The sequence below is a fragment of the Cygnus olor genome, chromosome 12, assembly GCF_009769625.2.
Source record: "Cygnus olor isolate bCygOlo1 chromosome 12, bCygOlo1.pri.v2, whole genome shotgun sequence".
In the NCBI taxonomy this organism is placed as follows: domain Eukaryota; kingdom Metazoa; phylum Chordata; class Aves; order Anseriformes; family Anatidae; genus Cygnus; species Cygnus olor.
Window position 1 is genome coordinate 6,676,929 of NC_049180.1, and position 23,065 is coordinate 6,699,993.

The 23,065-nt window shown below is 40.2% G+C and overlaps 2 protein-coding genes across 2 annotated transcripts in view; both read right to left on the bottom strand.

The window, feature by feature from the left end:
- Positions 1-237: 237 nt before the first annotated feature.
- On the bottom strand, positions 238-6,703 carry CLEC3A (C-type lectin domain family 3 member A). Its single transcript, XM_040571238.1, has 3 exons — positions 6,412-6,703; positions 4,198-4,278; positions 238-1,903 (listed from the first exon to the last, which is right to left on the bottom strand). The coding sequence occupies exons 1-3, from the start codon at positions 6,524-6,526 to the stop codon at positions 1,518-1,520; spliced, it is 582 nt and encodes a 193-aa protein (XP_040427172.1). The 5' UTR covers positions 6,527-6,703; the 3' UTR covers positions 238-1,517.
- Positions 6,704-19,665: 12,962 nt separating this feature from the next.
- The window catches only part of VAT1L (vesicle amine transport 1 like), a 53,269-nt gene continuing 49,869 nt past the window's right edge, over positions 19,666-23,065 (bottom strand). Inside the window, exon 9 of the mRNA XM_040571123.1 lies at positions 19,666-22,720. Within this exon, the coding sequence (XP_040427057.1) occupies positions 22,622-22,720 (99 nt within the window). The 3' untranslated portion in view covers positions 19,666-22,621. The remainder of the gene's footprint in view (positions 22,721-23,065) is intronic.

Sequence of the window (23,065 nt, forward strand, 5' to 3'; positions counted from 1 at the left end):
TTTTGAGAGAAAAATCGGGATATCCGGCGACTTCTTGCTCCTTTACTTTAACTCAGAAGCCAAGTAAGAGAAGTCAGAATTAGACCTATTTTACAAATTAATAAAGTGCTGGAAAATTGAATTAATTACAACATGTATTACAGTGGTACAGAGTGTTTGCATCTCATACAGCACTTATGCATATAGGGACCTAAATTTTGTTGGTACATGAGTAAAGAAAACCTCAGTATAATTTGCCCAAAGATCTTTTGAATCCTCAAAAAAGCACTAGGAAGAATGGCCTTTGAGTGGATGCTTAAGCTTTCAAAAACACTACTACATTTAAATACCAGTAATTGCACATTTATTGCACAAATTAAGAAAATCCGCGCAATTAAAAGAGAAAAAGTAGAAAATAGCCTTCAAGCAACAATATATTTAAATCATTAACTGAAATTCCCTTACACAACAGAGAAACTGCAGTTTCTAACATGAAGGCAAATCTATATTGAGATGTTAAGAACAGCAAAAGAACAACCAGCATATTTTACTTCATTTTCAAATGTTGGGTGTTAAACTGAAGAATTTACATGTGGCCAAATGAGCGATGGTTTGGCCCCATTCCTTTGTGCCAGTCAGGCATGCTACCTGCAATATGGAGAGAGAGGAACCCTTCCCCTCTGTTCATGCATTCACACAGTGTTACAGTCTGAATTATAAAGCCTCCTTCTGATCCTGCAGGAGAGGCTTTTGCACATCTTACTAAGGCATTACTAAGGCATTACATCCTAGAGGTATGATCTAGTCCCAGGTCGCTTTCTTCTATGGGAATCTTCTAAATAACATCTAATATCTAACCATAATTGAGACATTTAGAAGCAAACATATTTAGACTAACCGATGTTTAGAACAGCTATTTCCTCCATTTTCTAGCAGTGTATCACTTTTTACTCCATGTAGTTTAAAAATTAATATCAGGTTTTCATTTTGTTTAACTTTCTTAACCCATAGGTAAAACTTGGTCACAGATCTTTCCTGTTAAACTCCATAAGGATGATGGCCATTTTTCACAGGAGCTTACATTATGCCAGAGTCCTCCTTACACGCTGGGGCTAAGAGGACCTCTTCATCTTCTATTAGCACATGGCCCCATGTGGCAACCTTCTGTAAATTTCCAATAAATTAGAGATCTGAGACCAAGCAAATACCCTCCTACCATGGACATACAAAGTTCAGAAACAGAGGTGAATTCCAGCAACCCGAACATCAGGCTGAAATAATATGGCAAAATATGATACAGTATAGATCAAAACATAATATATATTCCTGTACATGCTGAGAGCACTCACTAAATATAACATTTTAAGCATCTGAATAGAAAATAAATTAATAAAGGAAAACCCTGTTTCAGGAAAGAGTGAGTACAAGGCAGGAGATGGATACTTTTAATTCACCACTGTCTAAGTGGGAGGGGCTACTAACAAGCAAAACTGCATGTTAATAACCCAAAACATGGTCGTGGTCATTTGTGTATGGAATTATGGGATCAGAAATTCACAGATATATCTTTTGGCAGTACGGCAGACTTCATCCACCCACTTGCCTTGTGATGAAAAAAAGACACAATTTTCACGCTTCCCCCCATTTGGTTGGGCTCGATCCCAGTTGAAGTACTGTAGAGCCATGCCATTGACATCAACAAACTTCCCTTCATTTACCATGTCATTGACACCCAGCCAAAACTCAGACACTCCAGGCATGCTTTTCTTGCCGTAGTCTTGAAGAGTATTTGTTTCATCGCTATTCCTTGGGATAGCCAGTGTCCCTCCCTTGGCTATGCAGTCTTCATTGGCTTCATGAAAATGCTTGGTGCCTTCTGATATGAGGTAGCACTTCTTATGGGCCTTTGTCCCACGAAGACAGACTGTGAACAGACATTGGTTTGCAAGTTCAGTAAAAAGAAAGAGCTTTGAATGATGTTTCCTAAAATGATCATTTTCTAAAGATCTGTCCCTTCAAAGTCTAAATTGAAATGAGGTAAAGTGACTTAAATCTATAAAAACTTTTTGAAAAGCTAGAGCACACTCACCACTGAGTTTGCGTGACAATCTGAACCAAGTAATATAAACATTTGCATTTATAAATCTGTTTGGTTTTAGTTCTACTGGAACATATCAGGGAAGTGTTGATGTAAACTACAAGTGTACTAGAACATGACTTTGGCATCTGCTCTGTGACTGAAATTGCCTTGCAGAACCACTGTCAGAGTTCTTCCAGTCTGGGCAGGCTTGCGGGAGTCAATCCTTAAGCTTCACTCTCCAGCTCTCCTAATGCAGGTATGTGAAAAAAAAGACTCTCACAAGAAAAATTACAAGAGAACTGTTCTCAAAGGAATGTTGCTTCTGAGTTGAGGAAAGTAGCAAAGGACTGGAATAAAATAGTGTGATAGTTATTTTTAGAATCTGCATCTGACTACTTCCAGCCCATTTCATTTATTGCTTAAACTCATCTTGTACTTATATTAGAAATGTCATGAAATAAGATGAACATCTTCTGTCCTGATGTTTTCTATAGTCTGTTTCTAATTCCCGTCATCTGTTCTAGTTAAAAAAATAATAATAATAACAGAATAAATTAAAAGGCAATTATGTATCTGATCAATGGAATATTGAAAGCCACTTTGGACCATATCCTATGTCTCAACTTTTTCAGTATTTCTAGTTGCAGTTGTCATTGCATTTCTTAGCTGTATTTTCTAGACAACCTTTTTATATTAGTGCTTATCCTTCAGACTTTGTCCTTTCGAAGTGCTAGGCTAGACAATGAGAAAAGAAAAGTAATGAAGATATTTTCTAAATTTTGAATTCTTTAACAAATTTATATTCATAGGAAAGATCAGAGAGACCTCATCTACTTCAACAAGGACGCAGTAATGACGGAGACCAGCCCTCTTTAGGGAGGAAGTATGTGCTGTTAAATGGCATGTGGCAACATTTCACAGTATGCAGAAAGGAGAACTAGGAAATTCAAGCAAAAGAAGGGATCAGATTATAATATGCCTTGAAAGCGCTTGCAAACTAAAAAAGCTACTTTCTGAAATATCATAAAGTCATTAATGAATGCAGTCAGAGCTACAGGGGTCATAGGTCTCTTTTTGCCAAATTTGGAATCCAGTTGAACAATGTGGGTTCTGAATTTAGAATACAGCTCAAAATAAGTTTTGAGGATAGCAAATCTCCTGGCTCTGGTTTCATTTCTAAGCCACTGCATGCTTACTCTCAAGCTCCTTCTGGAAGCAATACAAGAACTACTTTTAAACAAGAGCTACTTGTCTAGCATGGGTTTCCTCTTTGAAGAAATTTCTAAAGTCCTCTTATAAGAAATTTAAAAGAAAAATATTTAATAAAGCTCAAAAGACTCTGTGTAACCCAAAATGCAAAACAGGACAACCCAGATATTACCATCCCTAAGCAAAATATGTTCTATTTCATGTGAATTATTTCATTTCCTCTGTAGCGTCCTCTTGAACGTGTTTAAATGCCAAGTTTTGTGTCAACAGCTGTGAAGAAGCAGAACTGTCTAGTAGGTGTATTTACCCTTCTTATTTTGTTTGGAAACTTCCATCTGACTATGAAATATTTAAAGGACTCTGCACATTGATACAGGATACTTCTGAACTCACAGTGAATGCTACTTAGAAGTTTTATGGCAACATTCACGTTTGGATGTTGCAATCTGCACACTTTAAGAAGACTCACTCCTTTCAGCTTATCTTTTTTTGGAGATTCTCATCCTTTTCCATGACCATTTTTGTCTTGATAGTTAGCTCATGTTCATTTCCGAGCTGAGGACCCAACTCATTGACCATCTGAACTTTCAAACCCAGCAACCCTAATGCCTTTTTCTGGTTATGCCTAAAGTGCACAAGAATCACAACCAGGGGTTGTGCATAGCAAGGACAAATGCAGTCCTTGCTCCAGAATGGTTATTGCTCTTAGTGAAGAGCCACCACTTGGACACCATTAGTTCATACTTGATTTTACCCAAATGCTTTCTTCAACACTTGTTTTACCATTATAGCTGTGTCATACCATGGTTCTAAGGAGATGTATTTCTCAGTCACAAATCCCCTTAAAGAAACGGATGAGAGTAAAGAGTGTGAGAGAAGGAAGGCAATGATAACTTCTGGAAGCCACTGACCAGTGTGAGCTGCTTTACCTGTTTGAAGTGCTTGCATTTCTTTGAGAGCATTTACTTCTCGCCACAACTTGTCAATCTGAGTCTTTAGGTCATCTTTTTCTTAAATAAAACAAATGTAGAGAAATAAGAAGATATGCATGCAAAAACATTATTTTTTTATGTTAACAGCTGTAGGGTTTCTGCATTGCTAAGGTATATCTTGTCTTTTTTAAAGTTTTCCTTAATGAAAGGTTTTCTGTAGGGTTACTATATATAAAAAACAAACAAACAAACAAACAAAAAAAAGCCCTACCATCATACTTTTAATCTTATTTTCAGTTGGACCATATCCTGGTAACTATTTCAAAACCATCAACTGTTGCTACTAATCACTATTTATTTTGCTGGTATCTAATTTATAGCAAGATTTGCCTATTTACTTTTGCACCTGTACAATGTGATGTGTGGATATATGTATACTTATGTATATGTATCTGATACAAAAATAACAGCAGCACAGAAGTTGTGTTTATTCAAAGAAATGTTAATTCTGTGAGCATAAAAGCTATACACAAATCTTGTTTTAATGCAGTGAAGGGCGTAGACATAATCTAAGTTCATTGCCTGAATGCACGCAGACAGGCTTGCTGAGCTGCAGTCTCTTATCCCCATGAGGAGCCTTCCATCCAGTACAGAGAGGGCCTGGTAACTTAAGTCACTCACATTCAGCCTAAGTCACCATTTTGTGACACTTAGAAAAGTACCAACAAGATGGTGAGACAAAAAAAAAAAAGATGCGAATTTGCACACAGTAACTCCATTTCCATGTCTTCTTTTCCATGTTTTTCCTTTTAATCGTTATACTAGCCCACCGCAATCGAACAACTAGCAGACACGTTTCCATTGCACAAGATTACAATTTGATTGCAGCAGTAACCAGACCTTCCAGAAGCCACAGTAATGAGCATGAGGAATAAATAAGCTCTTTCACAAGCAGCAGAACTAACAAACCCACAGTTCCTACAGATCCGTGTTACATCACTTAATCCTCCAGCTGCACCCCAGAAAGCTTGTCCCTTCTGCATATTCCCTTCAGTCAGCGGGAGACCTCAGCTGTCCTTCGTGACTCCCTGTCTCCCCAGGGCAGGACTCCCAGCCCATGCTTGCTCCTCCCTACGATTCCTATTTCCAGTTCACAGTGACCTCTCCATGTTCCCTATCTGCTTTGAAAGAGGCAAAAAGCAGAACAGCTGAGCTCCTGGTACAACCTTTTCATAGTGTCACACAATGCAGATCTCTTTTTTTTGCACCCACATTCTGAATTTCACAATATCAGGCAACTTATCTTTAGTACCTCCATTATTCTGCCAAATTATTTCAAATGCAAAAGTTATTAGGGAAAGCTGACAGACAAATGTGCTGGCAGCACTAATCTATAAGCAGCATTTCCTTAGGACATCAAGCAAAAAAACTAAGGAGATTCAAAGGGAGAAATAAATATATATAACTTTATAGCTCCAAAGCAGTATAATCATGTTGTAAAATGACTATCAAAGCTGTATTTTTTTTCCACTGACTAGGAGTTTAAATATTTGCCATTAGTGTAACCTCCATCATACACTTTTATTAGAAATAAGCCTTTAAATTAAATACACAGACTTTTCCAAACACCGGTCAATGGTTTTGTATTTGCTTTGTAAGCTTTGCTCTGGGAATTTATTCTTTTTCTGCTAATTCCTTTTTATTAGTTTGACTTGCCATTTCACCATACTTCTCACACAAGTAAAGTAATACCCCACAAATATTACATAGACGTTCTGTTAAAATTAGGAAATGGACAAAAATTTGAACAATACCCTTGAAGCTTTAATATTTTATTCTGTTCTTTTCCATCATGTGTACATGAATTTCTGATCTACCAATATAACTGTGTAACTAGGAATGATTGGCCAGAGTTCTCTCTCAGCTGTACCCGTGATCCCTAAATAATGTCAACAGAGATGAATAGGCATAACAGAGCAAGGTATTTATAACTGCTATACAGCTCTATTTCTATAAATCATTCCAGCACATTATTATTGGCTTTACTAACTGACACAAAAGTATTTTAAAGGCAGATATAAGATAGGATCAACTGTCATTTGTTATTGAACATTTGCATAATGCTACTTTCTGATTCATGCAATGTTAAGTACAAAGTAAACTTGGGTAGTCTATAAGCCTCTATCCCTCCTCCCAGTTAAAACCCAGTACCTTTCACTCTCCGTTTGCTGTGCTTCCTGGCTTTGAATTTGGAAGCCTGGCTGATGGTCTGATCCAGCAGTAAAATACTTATGAGTAGAAAAATCCTAAGTCCAGTTTGTGCCATCTCTCTTCTGAAGAACTTAAAAAGAGGCTTCAAGAAATTCTCTTCAGTGGCTTCAAGAGCAAGTCACATAGACACATCTCACCAGGGACTGACTGAGGTCAGTTTTATAAAAGTGTAGTGATAGGGTTGGCTGCACTCCTTGCTTACGAAATGTGTTTAATACTTAAGCTGTCTGCAGCATAAGGTACCCCCTTGTTCTCACATCTCATCTGAAATTCCTGTTTCCTTTTCGGGTTCAGCTGGGACAGGTTGCTTTTAAGGGCACTGAACAGTGCACGAATTGCCACAAATGAACACCATTTCTTCAGAGATTATGTTTTATTTTTGAAGCTAAAGGTATGTATAAGCAGATGGATGCTCAAAAACACCTTGTGCAATGCCAGCCTCAGGAGGGAGGGGGTAGCCAAAAGGTTTCTACAAACCTAACAGGCTCACCCAGGATGGCTCTGTCCCAAGCTGGTTAAGTCTAGACAAAAGCCATGATCTTATTTACGTTCAAACAACAACAAAAAGTGACCCATGAGTGAGTATTGCAGCTATACACAAAAACACAGACATATATAGTATATATACACTAAGATCACATTGTTAGGAGTGCAGTCCTTATTTTATGAAGAGTTCATAAGTACCTACTAGATATTGCGGCATTTCTGATAAAGAACAGGATGTGCCATCAGCAGAGTCTAGCTCAGAGAGCAAAAGATTGTGATACTCTTCCAAAGGTTCCCAAGTCCCAACTACATGGCTGGAGGAAGAGATATGGCTCTCGGTAAAACACAAAATACTGGAAGCAGGACAGTGGCTGTCTAGACTCTGGCTGTCTAGAATTTATTAAATGAATATAGTTATGACAGGGTCCTATCCACCCAGGACTGTCTAGCAAACCACTCACCGAATGCAAGCTGCCTATTTCAGTGCATAGTTAAATGTGGAAAAGGCTGTCATTCCAGCTAGCACACCAGAAACCAAAACGTGAGCTATCAAAGAGAAAAACAGAAATCTCTGTAAGTTCAAGATTTAGTCTGTCATTTAGAACTAACCCTATGTTCAGGGTTGATCTGTATTTTATCCCAATGATATTGGGGCATCAATGGAAGTTAATTAAAGGCAAACAGCTGAATCAATAACCTCCAGTTAGCTTTTCACTTGGTCCCTTCTCAGAGGCTGTGGAATCGCACATGAAGTGGCTCCTGAATCACTGCAGTTCGTTGCCTGACACATTAAACTCGTGCTGATTTTGTGTTACCTCAGTGAGGGAGCTGTAAGCCTGGGAGGTGTTTCAGGTGGAGCTCAGCTGTCCCAGCTGCCAGGCCAGCAGGTCCAGAGAGAGGCAGGGCCAGCACCTGGGGTCAGCAGGCACTTTAGTGTGTCTTTCAGGACACAACACAATAATGAACTTGTTTCTTCTCTTTGACTTTGCTACACAGGCTTGCTTTTCCTTCTGTGAAATTAGTCTGAAAGAAAGAGTTGTACTCTAGTGAGGTAAGCTCAGAACTCACGAGTAATGAAGGGATAAAGAAAACCCAGATTTGGTATTCTGAGAGTCCTTGGCAAAGAGCCCAAGTGAAAGCCTGGGCTTTTTGGAGTATGCCATGTTATGTCCTTTTAAGAACAGACTGAAACTCTGTTTTGAAAGCTTTATCCACCTTGTTTCAGTAGTCTCTTTGAGCATTTTACAAGCAGCTCAGTTGGGCTTTACTCCTAAAACCTGAATTGTAAAGCTGTCCTTACAGCTGCTGTGAGAAGCCACAGGGTTATAGGGGATTGTTGGTCTAGAATTTGTCTAGAGCACCTGAGAAATAGGTTTCACACTTGTGACTAATCTATAGCAACTGAGAAAGCAAGCTTAACTTCTTGTATACAGTGTGTGGGCAGGAGAGTCAGAGAAAGGTCAAAATATGTTGCTGAGAACATGTAAACGCCTGGTGCTACTGTGAGGAAACAGAAAATGCCTCCATATAGGAGGCCTAGGGCCTTGCCAAAGCAAATACCAACCTGTGTATGGTCTAGAAACTGGCATTACAATGTCATTTAGAGTTGTAATTTTTCTTTTACAAGCAGTTATAGTGATATAATATAGCCCAGAGAGCAAACAAAGTTATGTATGTATAGAAGTAATTTTTCTTGGGACAAATTATTCCTCTTTCCCTACCAGAATGTGCTATATAAATATAATAGCCTCATACCTTTACAGCTGCATCCAGACTAGGATGGGATTGTAGCTTTTATTCACACCAGTATAATAGAACTTCTTCATACAGACAAAACTGTATTTTCTCTTGAAGCGCTTAGCTGGAAAAGAAACATCTTGCAGAAGCCATAGCTGCTGTACAGCACAGGCACCTGGGTGGTTTTACAGCACACGCCTCCCCACCACATTCCATTTGCTTTCAAACAACTGAGCCATTCAGAGCATAAGCATCCTTTGGTGAAAAGTTCATTTCAGTTTCTGCACTGAGGCTCTTCAAGGTAAAATGTCTATTCCCCTCGGAGACAGTTCCACCTTTATGTGCTTCTGTAAACTGGCTCAGAAAAACTCTTTATACGGCTGTTTTTTCCTCTCCATTCCCAGCCATCTCTGGGTTTGTGGAAAGAACATGCAAAGAAAATGAGAAGTCGGCGTGAGATGAGGACTGGATGCTGGACTGAGATCCTGAAACAGGTCTGGCTGCAGCAGTCATTTCCTGTTATGTGGAATAAGATCTATGCAGGGGGATCATGTCCTTTGTTATCCCCTGAGGTAGTAGAGCTACGAATAAAACACTACTTGTAAAATATTTTAAAGAAAGTTACTGCTTCAGTCTCTGAAAAGCAAACTACTCACATATTGCTATTAGGATGTATGTGTTTTCCTGAGGTCTACAGTCCCCTCCGGGTTTCAGAGCTAATTGCGTTGTGACATGCCTGACCAAAGGAGAAACTGGTGGGCTCTATCCACTGCTGAAATCAGAGCAAGTTTTTCTGCAGCTTTTCAGTTACAGAAAACTCAGCTCATCATAGGATTTGGGGAAAGGAACTTGTATGTGTGTAATTACTTGCCTGTTTTACTCATAGTGTAAAGAGAAAATGAAAACTGATCAGAGCTGTTACCAGGCTAAGGAATTTCAAGTGGGGCAAACCCAAGGGCCAACATAGCCGAGAGAATTAGATAACACAAAGGTTAGTAAAAGGTTTAGCACCCCCCAGCATTGGTTTTTATGACTGACTGGAGTGGTAGATGGGATCCACTGGTTGATTTTCATTTGGTTCAATTAAATGTAACCAATGTTGCAGATTTTGCTAATCATGGATTATGTCATGCTTGGAAAATTACTGTGTGCTTGGTTTCTTAGGCCTTGAAAAGACTTACAAAGTCTTTCTTAAGGATTTGATCCCAGTCCAACCAGGTATGAAGCAGGTATGGCTGACATCCCAACACCAAAGTTATTTTCGGGAAATTTGTACAAACAAGCTGTGTGTTTGGAAAAGGGAAGGGCTAACCTTATGGTATGTGAGGTTCTGTGAAAATTCTAAATTATATTCTGGGGTTGTGCAATCAGTTCAGTTTTTTTCCTGTCATACTAATTTGCTCTTTTGAAAGGCAACTTTCAAGCTATGAGGGTTCTGCTCTGTCTGTTAGAATAAAAGAAGGTTCCAGATTTATTGCAAACGCAGGCTGCCCAGCAGTGACTTGTGCTGAAGGTCACTGAGTGTTGAAATGAGAGCATTCAGGATACGTAGGTGTGTAAAGCTTCTGTTCCAAATGCATCCTCATCTTGGCACTGTGGAACTGGTAATAGGGTCGATCAATATACAGGCTTCTCTAGTTTTCTTTCTAGTTTCAGGACAGCATTTTGAGCTTCCTGAGTGAATGTTTTTTGTATCTTCTATTTGGGGTCTTTGCCACAACAGCATCTCACAGCTGGGCCTTAGCAAGCAGAGAGGATGGTAAAGAATATGCAAGAAGCCACACAATGACTTATGTCTATCACACACGTATTTAGGGCACATTTCTTTATCTGGGCTGTGTGACCAAACTGCCTTGTCTGTGCTCTTTTCATTCTCTTGCAAAGGCAGTGAATAGAGGTTAAGGGTTGTAAAGCTGTAAAAGTAATGCTGATAAATTCAGAAAAGATTCAGAACTCAGAAGGGATTCACCAAATTTGCTCTCTTTGGTTACCCATCCAATGCCACTGTGCACTGATAAGGTAGCCTTCTTACAGGGTTCAGACATCTCAAAGGAGTTGCACAGTTGCCAAATATTTTCTGTTACTTCAGGGCTTTAGCAGCAAAAAGAAGTGGTGCTGAGCATTTTGTTCACTGCCATTGCCTATTTCTTTGGGCAGGAAGGACCCCAAGGAAATGGCTCCTTGTCTGGAGTTAAATGTTTTGACGGTTATATGTAATGTGCAAAGAGAGCAAAACACAATCTCCCCCAAACCAGAGACTGTTTTTACAGATCAGGTGACTCCGTGTCATCTCTAGAGATAAGGGAATTTAGGGGAAAATGTAAAGCTTTGGTTTCTTTGCAATCCAGGTGCAAATAAAAGAGTTGAATGGGGTCTTTTGAAATGCTACTTCTGTGGACTTGGCAAGGTTTCCATGTTGGGAATTACTGGCGGCAGCTCAGCTTGTTTAGCCCTCGGGGTGTGTGTGAGAATATGTCTCTTTCTCTTTTGTAAATATAAAATACGTGTTGTGCTTATTTTTCTCCTGCAATGTGTGCTGCCTTTTTTCCTTCCAGGAAATGATCTAAAAACATCCTGAGCATTTCATTTCTCCCCTTAAATATTTTATTTTTGATCACCACGTCTCTCTAACCTGAGGTTTTCCAGCTTCACGTTAACATGGTCTTAACAGGTTCTGCTCATCCATACACATACCAGACAAAGCAATTTGGACAAAGCTTTGATTTAGCCACTGTGGAGCTCACAAGACAGTCTGAATCGCACACTCGCAGGTTCATAGCAGGTTACTAACAGTGCAGCTTTGCTTGAAGCCAGTAGGACTCGCCAGAGTAAGGATTACATTTTGGCTTGTGTAGACATTTGGCTTGTGTAGACATTTGTAGGATTTTCCTATACCAGATGGAAAACCAGACCTTCTCAGGAGTGTGATCACATCTCCCTTTGGTGGCTGCACTTCACATAGGACTTAGATTCTCTGCTTGAGGGCTGAGGAGGGGGCTTTGGCCACCCACAAACTTGAGTTCCCACCTCATGTATGTCCATATGGCCGCTGAGGCCCCTGTCTCTGGCGCCAGAGCCCCTGCAGTGCTGCTGCTGCTCAGCCAGTGTGGCTGCCTGCTGACAGGACACTTTGACTGGGGGCTGCCAGCCTGGCCTGCGGCAGGGAGCCAAGCCACAGGGCTGTCACACGATGTGCAAACAGCTGACCCCGCTTTACTGTGCCTTAGAAGCAACGTTGCTCTCATGCACAAGCATAATCAGCTCACGCACCAGGCCCCAGGGCTGGAGAACATGTGATGTGGTCCAAGTAAAAGACTTTCATTTTAAAATATAAAGGAGGTTTTTAGCTGCCTGGTCAGGAAAGAAAAATAGTGCCTAAATGTGAACGTTGGGGTGATGTCTGCTTGTCTACAGACAACTCAGCCTCTTTGCTGGAGGCTGGGGAAGGGGCAGTGGCAAATAGTAAAGCAGGCCCCAGCAGCATGCACCACACGCACACCTTCCTGCTCCCCATCATGGGACAAAAGTGCAAATTGCACATCACTTGCTGGAAGATGCTCACACTAGGAGGTTGAGTGAGGGTGGAAAAGAAAAAATAACCTGTACCTGTGCTTTTTTTTTTTTTTTTTTTTTTTTTTGCTAACAACCCAGTATGTCTATTGAGAAATAACTTCCATTTTGGGGAATTCTGAAAAATAAATTCTGAAAAATATGAGACTGCTCTGTAGAACTGGGGGATGCCCTAAGACCCCATGAGCCAGGTACCACCAGGAAACCTGAGCTGTGGGTTTCTAGTGTCAGATCAAGCAGCTAGAGGTGCGCAAGGGCAGGGTTATATACCCAGACAAAATATACGATATTCTGGGAAGCTTTTTAAAAAGGACTTGCTGTCACACCGTGATTTGTAAGCAAGAAAGTGAGGGGGAGAAAGGAGATTTGTATTATCCCTTGTATCCAACTGCAAAGGCAGCTGATGCTTACATCCATCCAAAGCCTGAAGCCTGGCCTCTTTCTAATTGTGCTTTAGTGTTACAGTGTCTTCCTAGCCCATGATGCTACATATTGTGCATGTGAGCCTGCTGCACAGCCTTACACATCAGGGAAGTGCGAGTTCAAAACTGCGTTCAGACTTGAAGATTTTCAACACTGAAAATTGCTTCCTCACTGGCAACTAGAACAGCAGGAATAAGCAGGCTACTTATTAAAATATTTTCAAATAACAGTTTCAAATTGAAATGATTCTGGCATTTGCTGAGTAATTTAGATGTTATGTAAATGTAAACAGCACAGAGTTTTTCATTGTTACATTATTCATTGTTGTGTGCCTCCTCACTGCAGTTTATTCCCATTTCCAGCAGATGTCTTAAGCGCCCTAGGAATGATTAGGATAGGTCTGATTTTGTGTTGCTTATCCATCACAGCAAAAGAGAAAAGACCAGGTTTTTCTCTCTCTGCTAAATACTCAGGGTAAATCCACTGTGTTGTAAGGCTTTACACCAGTGTCACCCAGCAGAGGGTCACACTCAGACTTGTCAGATTGTAGCCGTGTGCCACGGTTCCTTCCCTCTCACACATGTGGGGCAATCAAGAAGCGGTGAGAGCTGCTGTTTTATGGCTTTACCAAACCCCGTGCTCTCCCTTGCTCAACAGACTTGCGTGTTCCTGTGGGGTGACCCCTTTCTAGTAATGGGGAAGTTCTGATGAGCTAAATCCACACTAAAGGCACCAGTTTTGCAGGATTAAGGCAAACAGCCCTTGTTCTTTCTCTGATAATTAGTGGCAAAATAGTCAGGGATCATCTCCCCACGCAGTGGCAAAGTAATGACAGGTCACCAAAGTTGGAAATGTGTAAGTGAGTCTGGGGACAGAAAGAAGGCAGTAATATTTGTGAAGCTCTAGGTCTGAGCTAGTCTGGCCACAGCTGTAAGTGCAGAGGAGTGGCTGTATTCTCTGGGCAGGGATTTTTCATTTTGTACTTCATACTTGTTCCAGCAGCTCCATAAAACCAGTATAAACCAGTACTGTGTCCTCAAGATCATTGGGTTTGGCAATGCATATAGTGTATTTTAATATGGAGAACTGAGTAAGGATGAAACAAAGAATCTTTCCCCCCCACCAAATAAGTTATGACATGGAAATAAATATTACTCCTTGAATTTTTAATACTGCAGCTATGACTAGGTTCATTTAGAGGACCAATCAGCTTGATGCTGTCCCTATCAAAGCCAGTTGTAAAACTCCTATGAGATTCCAGTTTGAGCTGAATTTACCATCTTAATGGGAATAAGGAAGGAAGCTTGCAATAATTATCCTTTTATTACCCTGTTTTGCTTGATGATTAGCAAACAGAACACTATGTAATAACTTTATACATTGCTGTCATGCTGAACAAAATGCAGATCAAAAATCTCATATGAATTGTATTATGTGTGCTTTATTAAATTAACCTACAATGCCAGGGAATGTGCTGCAAGCGAGACAATATTGAAATGAAGCTAACATTTAATATGTGAACTGTAAGAATTGTTTAGAGCAGTATCATTCAGCACAGCCAATAGCATCTAGTATGTGAGCAGTTGCAGATTGATCATCCAGGTGAGACCTTAAAGATGGTTCCTTCTGTACATCTCCTGTCACATGCCTGTGGGACAGACCAATCTGACAGTCTCAGAGTACAGCTCCTCTCTAGTGACACACCACATAAACACACCGTTGATGTAAGGGTCCAACATCACTTGGCAATCAGACTTTATTATGGCATTAACTTTTACAGCCCAATATGCAACATCATTTTCCATCTGATCCTCAGATGGAGCAATAGCAGTTTCATCCAGGAGGTGAGGATGAGACAGAAGGGCTGGATCTGCAGTCTCATATGAAGCTGGGCACTGCTTGTCAGAAAAAGCTGGGTTCAGGGATCTGGGTTGATCCTTTTTTCTGCAATGCCCTACCAGAGGTGATTACTCAGATATATGTAGAGAGGATGATCAGGAAAATAGTAGAAAATATTTATAGTGGTCAATGTTTATAGCTGATTCATGTTCTGATCTATCCTATTTCTTGAGAAAGATCAAGGAAAATTTAGACTATTGTCTCTCAACTGCTTATATTTCTATGGGGCTTTGCTGGCAGGGTCTCAGATGAGGGTATGCAGCGTAATTCTGTGCATCTCCTTTGCCTTGGTATGACAGAGCTTTTAACCATGGAGGCAAAAGTTCCATCTCAGCTGCTAAGTTTAATCAAGATTCCTTCAGTAAATGGAGAAATAAATCCCAGAGAATGATAAGTCTTTAAACCAAATAGCAATAATATAGAATTGGACGAGTCATTTAATCTCATTTTTCCTGTCTACAATAGAAATGGCCCAGGAACTCAAACGCACTGATGATAGGATGCTTTTATAAGACCAGTGAGGTACTTGATGAGTCACCAGACATTTGGTTTGATTTCTCTGGTTTTTCTCCTTTTTTTTTTTTTTTACAGAAGGAAAAAAAAATCCTAATATAAAATGCAGCCAGTAGAAAGAAAAAACAGCAGCAGAGAAACAGAGAAATAATTTGCCAAAGCAAACTGACATAGAAAAGGAAAACACTTCACTTATCTCTCTTCTGTGCTAGCAACAAAAGGAATGTTTTCACCTAGTGGCCTCTGGAAAACATCACAGATCTGATATGTCCTTCAGGCCACACGGTGCCTGTATCACCAGGAGACACCCCAGTCACCATTCAGCTAGCTTCGGCCACAAGCCTTTATAAATATCGTTTGGTTATTAGATCATCACCTGGACAGCCTAAGGGTCAGCCAGTTCAGGGAAAGTACAAAAAGCCTTACTATAAATAATGCACCTGGCATTATCTGCAGTCTCACTCTGTTCTTCCAGGGCAGCTAAGATGCTGCATCATTTACTGCCGCACGATACAGCGAAACACATCTCACCATGCGGGAGATGTATTTACAAAGATTACCCAGCAGAAGAGCACAAAATGATTTGTACTGGAACCTGCAGCTTATCATGAAAATGATGTTTGGCAGGGACTCAGCTAGTGTCTGGCAGAACATAGCCCATCTCCAGTTCTGGCCCCTGCAGAGGCAGAGCTGCCTCCAGCAGGGCCGTAGGAGCGGGAGCTGCTTGATTGCAGCCACCCTTGGGCCCAGGAGCAGCGCAGAGCCCCGGACCGATGGGCACGGCAGCCTGGGGGAGATGAGGACATAGGGGGGGAGGGTGCTTCACAGGTGCAGCTCTAAAAGCAAATCCACACACACATCCCACCATCACGGGGTGTAACCCAACCCCTCGGCCTTCACAGGAGAAGTTTTTCCTCTGCTATTTCTCCTAGCTCTGTTATTCTTTCAGGCTAATTGTAGCATCTCAGCATGGTCACTAAGCAAGAAGAAAAAACTCCTCCAGACTTCCTAATCTCTGAAGGAAGACAAGCAGGCCCCCACCCCTGCAGGCTCCCACCCAGCCACACCACAACCCTCTCCCCCTTCTTACAGCTTTCTAAACTAACAAGTGCCGGTGGCATCTCTTAGCCTACATGTTTAATCCCAGGGTGCCCAGGCAGCAATTTTGCAGGGCTGCAGGGAGACGAGTGATGTCTGCACCTGGTGTTAAAACATCACGGGTGCTCACAAGTTGCAGGATTAAAGACTCTTCCTCTGCCTTTTCAGGTTCTGTTTTCTTTCAATCAGTTATCAAGATTTTACCAACAACTGTGAAGACTGTACCTTTCTAAATGAAAGCTGATTTCCCATGTTGGCAGGTGTTTGAGTTTTTAAGAGAAATGCCGATCACTATGAAAGCTGGTGAGACTTGTTTCTGGCCTTCTTTCCTCATCTTGCCCAAAGTGCCTGGGGGAAGAGAAGAAAGGTTCACGTAGGTAAAGGGTTAATTACCCATGTTATGTCCTCTAGGATTTTGTCTGTCACTCTGTGGGGGGTGAAAGTGGACATGATGCGGTGTTCTTCAGGAAGTAAAAAACTACTTTTCCTGAGGCACTAGCAGAGAACAAGATCAACAGTCAAGTGGTGCAGGGCTTCCAGAAGCCCCACAGGGAAGGCTGAGACCCCCATGCCAATGTGGGGGCGAGGCTCCAAGGAGGATAGGGACTTAAGCAACAGCAGTGTTAGTGTCAGGCAGCCCTTTACATGGCAAAAAGAGGCAGCCTTTGCACCTTCCCCTTTTCAGCTTTGTGCAGACCTGGCTGGCTGCAGTGGGGAGCAATGGTGCAACAGCAGTGGGCTGTGCTGATGGATTGCTCTGCAGCCTGTCAAACCTGCGTGTCTTTATACAGTGGCAGGAGCTAAACTGAGCTCTAACCACTTTCCCCGAACTGAGTCAGATTTCCAGCGATGTAGCAAATAAGAGCAAGAACAGAAGGCCTTGGAGGCTGCCACAGGAGCATGCAGACAGGGCAGTGACCGACACACACCGCTCCGCTACCTCCCTGTCCACCTGGCTCTGCTTTGCGGGAGCATGGGCTGCTCCACCTGTCCATCTCCATGGAGCATAAATTGGAATTTATTAAAAAAAAAAAAAGCAAAACACAGTAAGTATGCCCTCATTTATAAGCTATATACAGTTCCTGACATGAAGAGACTATTATCTCCAATACCAACCTTGAATAGGAGAAGCTCCCAAATAATAAGTACCAAAGTTTCAAACACCTAATACATACTCTTACCTGTGTTTTTGCAGTCAAAACTTCAATACAAGAGAATCTGTGTCCAAAGCATGATTGTATGTACAAATTTAAGGTAGTACCAACTCTCTCTCAGCCTTCTCTCCTTAACCAGGGATGCAAGGTAGCTACTGGAATGTAACGTTACTCTTACCAGAGGGAAGTCTGTACTGCTTAGCAGGCTGTTAGGTTTCCTGAAAAATGCTTTTGATGAATGAAGGAGGGCAGGAATCAGACTGGATGAAGAAAGTGTCCATTTTTACAACCCTGGGAACTGATGGAGAAAGTGCTGAATGTTTGATAAACGGCTTCTTCTTCATCATCCTTAGAGAATATGGATGTGGTCTTTAAACATTGCTGAAGGAGTTTAAGCATCCTTAGAAGAGAAATATAATCACCACAAATATATATTAATCAAATCAGGCATATGGTTAATAGATGTAAAACATACAAATAAATCAACAGATAGTATTCTCCAAATTCTACTCATTTGTTATTCCTGGGCAGAGCTGTACATGATTAATTCTCTTCCTACATTTATACTCTAATTGTGTATTATCTGCACTGTGTTCACACCTTCCAGTTACTGAACAGTATCCTGGTGGTGAGGTGCCCAACACGGCATTGTTAGAAATGGCAGTGATCAGGCCAGTGTTCAGAAAACCATGCCATTTGCTGCATATGTGTTTGACAGAGAGCGCCCAGGTAGACACAAAAGGAATGGTTTAGTTTGGATCAGCTGAAGGCAATCAATCAGCACGACAGCTCCGACTGAGGAGATAAAACTACATTTGCATTTATTCTCTAACCTGTTCTCTCAGAAGAAAACATTAGTACGTCTGCCTAGATGTTAAAAATTGCTTGGAAAAGAGATGTCTCCATGCAGATACCAGTTATAGGGCGTTGATTGTTTTGGCTCTTCTTGTAGTGAAACAAAACACTTGCTCACACCGAGGGACTCAGGGGCTGCAGGGGACACTCCCGCACGGTTCTGTAGGAGCACAAGCTGTTGTGCTGTGTGTGCTGGATGTCATGTCCATAGCAGGGGAATATGTTTTGGCAAAACCCACCAGGATTAATGACTAAGCTCACAGAAAATGGGTGAAGCACAAAAATAGGGAATGAGGTGAAGACCTGGGATACTCAGCATACTAAGATGATTTTTTGCATTTTCTCTGGCCACATGCCATGCAAAGTCTGTATCCCTGCTTGCCTGGTAGCAGCCTCTGTGTGTGTGACAATCTTGTATAGATGGCCCAGAGGGAAAGCTGGTAAAAGGCAGAGCTTTGTTAGTAATCACAGAGAGTTGTCAAAAGGCTGTTTGCTTTCAGCCTTATTCTGATGCTATGATTAGGGATGCACTGATCATTATTTGCTTATTAAGACTGGAAAACAGAGGGCAGAAATTTATTCTGCTCCTCTTCTCAATCAGCATCTTTTCATGCGTGCTTTTAGATTTAGAACTGCCTTTTTTATAGGGCAGATCCAGTAACTACTGAAGTGAGATTTTCCAGGGACATAGGCTTTAGAACAAGTCTGGCATGACAGGAATTAACCAAAGCTAACATTTTCTCTTTGTTCAGATATTAAACTGAAGTTCATCGAACCATTTCTTCCTTTCATGCAGGGAGATCTCTAAAGACATGTACTCAAGTATAAACTTGAGATTACCTGTAAGGTATGGTAACCATAATCAGTTCTCTGAAAGAAACAGTGTAAGAACTGTCTTCAGGAGAGGTAATCTTAGATCTCATGTGAATTGAACCACCTCCTTGCAGCCCTGAGTTAAGTAAGTCCACGACCCAGGGATAGCAGGATTCATGTCCTTGTGCTTTCTATCAGCTCATTTGGTGGAGGCTGTTTGGATCCTGTTTTTAAGATTATTCCCTTAGGGAACCTTGACTTCTACAAGGAACTTTCACTCTGAGAATAACTTATGTGTTCAAGCCTTTTCTCAGTGCAATCTGAGTGCAAAAATTCTGGATATTAGTTTTAACCCCTATCAAAATAATACTCCTCACTGAACACTTCATGAATGGTGCCTATATAATGTTTTGAAGTTTTTAGATTGTAACATTTAACATTTTATACTAAATTGTTAATGTTCTGTAAAGTAGCACACTCAGCCATTTTAATAACCTTGATGTATTCTGTAATAAAGAAAAATAAATCTTTGTATATCCCTCAGTGACCAAAACAGAAAATGAGACCTCAGATTTTCCTCTTAACCAATTCCAAGTCAGTTCCCTAATGCGAACATTGTATTATAATAAAACATGTAAGCCACGGATAATGCTATGCTCAATATTTTATTTATATTTTTATGTAAACATAATTTGCTTTGTAGGCACAATATAACAAAAGCTCTAAAGCAACAAATACAGTTAAACAGTGTTTCAGTTCACTTCAATCAGGCTTAAGTTAAAGAGAAGCTTTCACAGTTCCTTTAAGGCAAATTGAGAAATACTTTGTTTCACTTGAAGAAACTATCCAATTGTCTTAGAATTGTTTAAACAACAGTGTTAATAGTAAACACGAACTTTCTCTTGCAATAAGACTCGTTCAGTAACAATCATTCACCATCATTTTGTATAGCATGCCCTCTACCACTTCAAACCTGTTTGTGGTATTCTAGTATTTAGGGCTTGTGGGCCAAATTCTGCTAGCTTCCAGAACAAGTACCTGAAAACTTTCTATTCATTTCAGTAGTAACCTTCATATACACCCTATTAACACCAGGAAAACACAGAATAGAGTTTAGCTTAGTGATTGTAATACTGATCTGTGTAGTGCTTAGGTAGATCTCGAAGTACTCCTTTGTACTCACTGCAATTACCTGATATTCTGCTGATCAGAAAATGGCCCTAAAATTGGTATGAATTAGCATGAAGAGTATTTTTGCCTTGCTAACAAAACCAGAAAGAAATAGCCAAAATGATTTCATTTGATTGTTGCCCCTATGATGTCTGTGGCCATGACCACCCATCTCTATATATCTTGAAGGGAAATTTAACTGTAGAGCCAACCATACTGTGGTTTATAACAGAAGAATGGATTTGCTATTCTGCTTGCCCTACTAATTTAAGGCCTTGAGAATGCCACTTTACTGCCAGCTCAAAGGTCACCAGCAATATTGCTCACTTTGGCGTCAAATCAAAGCTCCTAGTTATGTTAAGGTTTGTTGCAGGACATCATTACACTAACTACAAAACAAAATTGGGCATGTTTCCTACTGTTGTCAGCTTATGAATTGTGAAAACTTAATGGCCTTTCTTAAAAGCTCAGTTGGCAATCCCAAAACATGGAAAACTCTCATTGAATATATATATTTTCTGTGTATAGAGTTCCTGTTTGGGTCTGATATGGCACTGGAAGTGTAGATAAGTCCAACATGAAAAGAAAATCAACTATAATGAAGTTCTGCATCAACATCTATAGAAATCTGTTTTTTGTTGTTTTGTTGGTTTTTTTTTTAAACTAATATTTCAACAAAAGCTTTTTTGACATTTTTCTCCAGAGTTATATCTTCTTGTTATTTTTGAATTTGTTTAACTCAAGGGAAACTTATTCAGAATGACCGTTCTGCACAATTATCTAGTATTAGAACAGCAACTTCATGAGCACAGTGTAAGGAGATGGACATTAATACTCAGGCAGCAAATATTAAACAAACGAAAAACAAAACAGAACCAGAGAGAGTCCCCTAAAACCACACATAAAAGTCATCCAGACTCACAATTCCTTTCACATTGAGAAAAGCCTGAGAAGCTCTCCAACTTCTCTTTTCTAATTATCTTTATACTTCTATCACTATTAGATACTTGTAGATTTAGGTGAACAACTAGCCATGCTTGGAGAAATACTTAGTTTTGCTAAAAATATATTAATTCAAAGACACATGGCATTATACAAGGTCTCTGGTGTTCTTTTAGCATTTCTACTGAAGGTGGTTGCAGTCATTTTAAAATAATTATTTTAACAAAACCATTGAGGACCTGAGTAGCTGCTGCTTGGATAGGTGAAAGACAAGGAAAAATATTTACTTTTGTCATGTATAGACATAGTTTCCACTAGTGGGAGGTAGATAGACTAGCTGGTCGTTGAACACTTGATCCTTCAAATAATCACAAACATAACTACATATGGAGCAGAGCTTTTAATGGAACTATTCACTTAGATAAAGTTACCCTGTGCATAATTTCTGATGGGATTAAGGTGTACAAGTAATTTTTTAAAGGGTTAACTGCTGTAAGAGTTCAGCTCTAGCTTGACAGTTGATCAATACATACTGATTTCAGAGCAGTAAACTCTGCCAATAAATTTCTTTCCACATACTGAAGAGTGATCCTCACTGATAGGATTTAAAAATGTAATTTAAAAATATTTTGGATTTTAAACACAGATGAGTCAATGTGTCCTAAGCAGAAGATGTTGTTGAACTGTCAGTAACAACGCTAATTGTTCAGGGTCTAAAAAGAGCGTCTCCCTGACCTTTCTTTGCCTAGAACATATGGGGCGATAACTCAGGAGATCAACAGAAAAGCAAGGTAGCTGGCACTTTGAATTAAGTGTTTACTGCTGCTGACGATTAACATGATTATACAATACTAATCAAAGTCTCTCAATTAATGATTTCTTGCACGATTTCAGATTCCACAATTCTAAATGAGGTATTTTTGAAAATGAAGATAGGATTGCTTATAAGATGAGGAAGCATGATAAAGGAAAGTAACCTCATCTTTTTTTTTTTTGCAACTTTTATCTGTGGTTCATAAAAGGAAAACTATTTTAACACTGAAAATCCACAAACTTAAAATCCTCTCTCCATTTAGAAGAATTTTCCAGACAGCAAGTGGGGGATTTTTGTTGTTACTGTGGTTGTTAACTTGCAAAAAAAAACCCACCCGCCCCCCTCCAATAACTTTATGCAAAATGTTGGAATCTGCATGAGAAAGATGCCCATCTAAAATTACACAGTAAATTAATGAAGCTTTTAAACTGAAACAAAAATCCATGGGACTCCTACAGGGAAAGTGGGTATTACACAGGAATGTCATAATACTGCACTGGATGAGAATGGCACTTGAGTTCAAAACAACAATGATCAACAGCTCATAGCTCAGCTGACTGCAGACAAATACAACACACACTGTACTACAGCATTTGTTCACTGATGCACAGAATAGATTTCCCAGTCTTGTTCCCTTCTACTTAAACAATCTTTCTGCTTCCATCACCTCTGGCTGCTACTGGATGAATGGCATGCGCTCTTTATTCTCATTGTCCCCTTCGTGATCTTCTTCCTCTTCTCCAGCCTCACTTGTCTCTGTGCTGTCATTGGCCATCTGAAGGATGAAAGATGAAGAAAATCAGAGCATCTATCACATTGCTTTATCCAGTCTTATTTCAGTTTGATTCACCTGAAAAAGTGACTGAAAAATGAAAGAAGACAGGGATGCAACAATAAAACAAACGTTCTGTCTGGGCAAAACTGTTGTAGGCACTATATTGCTTTCAGCTCAAATTTTAAACTGTTACCTCATGGATTACAGCTATATTATGTAACCAAAAGCTGTTTTTTAGGACAATTGTACCAGTGAACTTTGATATGAGAATATCTATTACAAGCTGTGTAAAGGTGCAAGACCCTCTTGTACTTCACCTCATCAGTTTGACTTTTATCCAGTGGC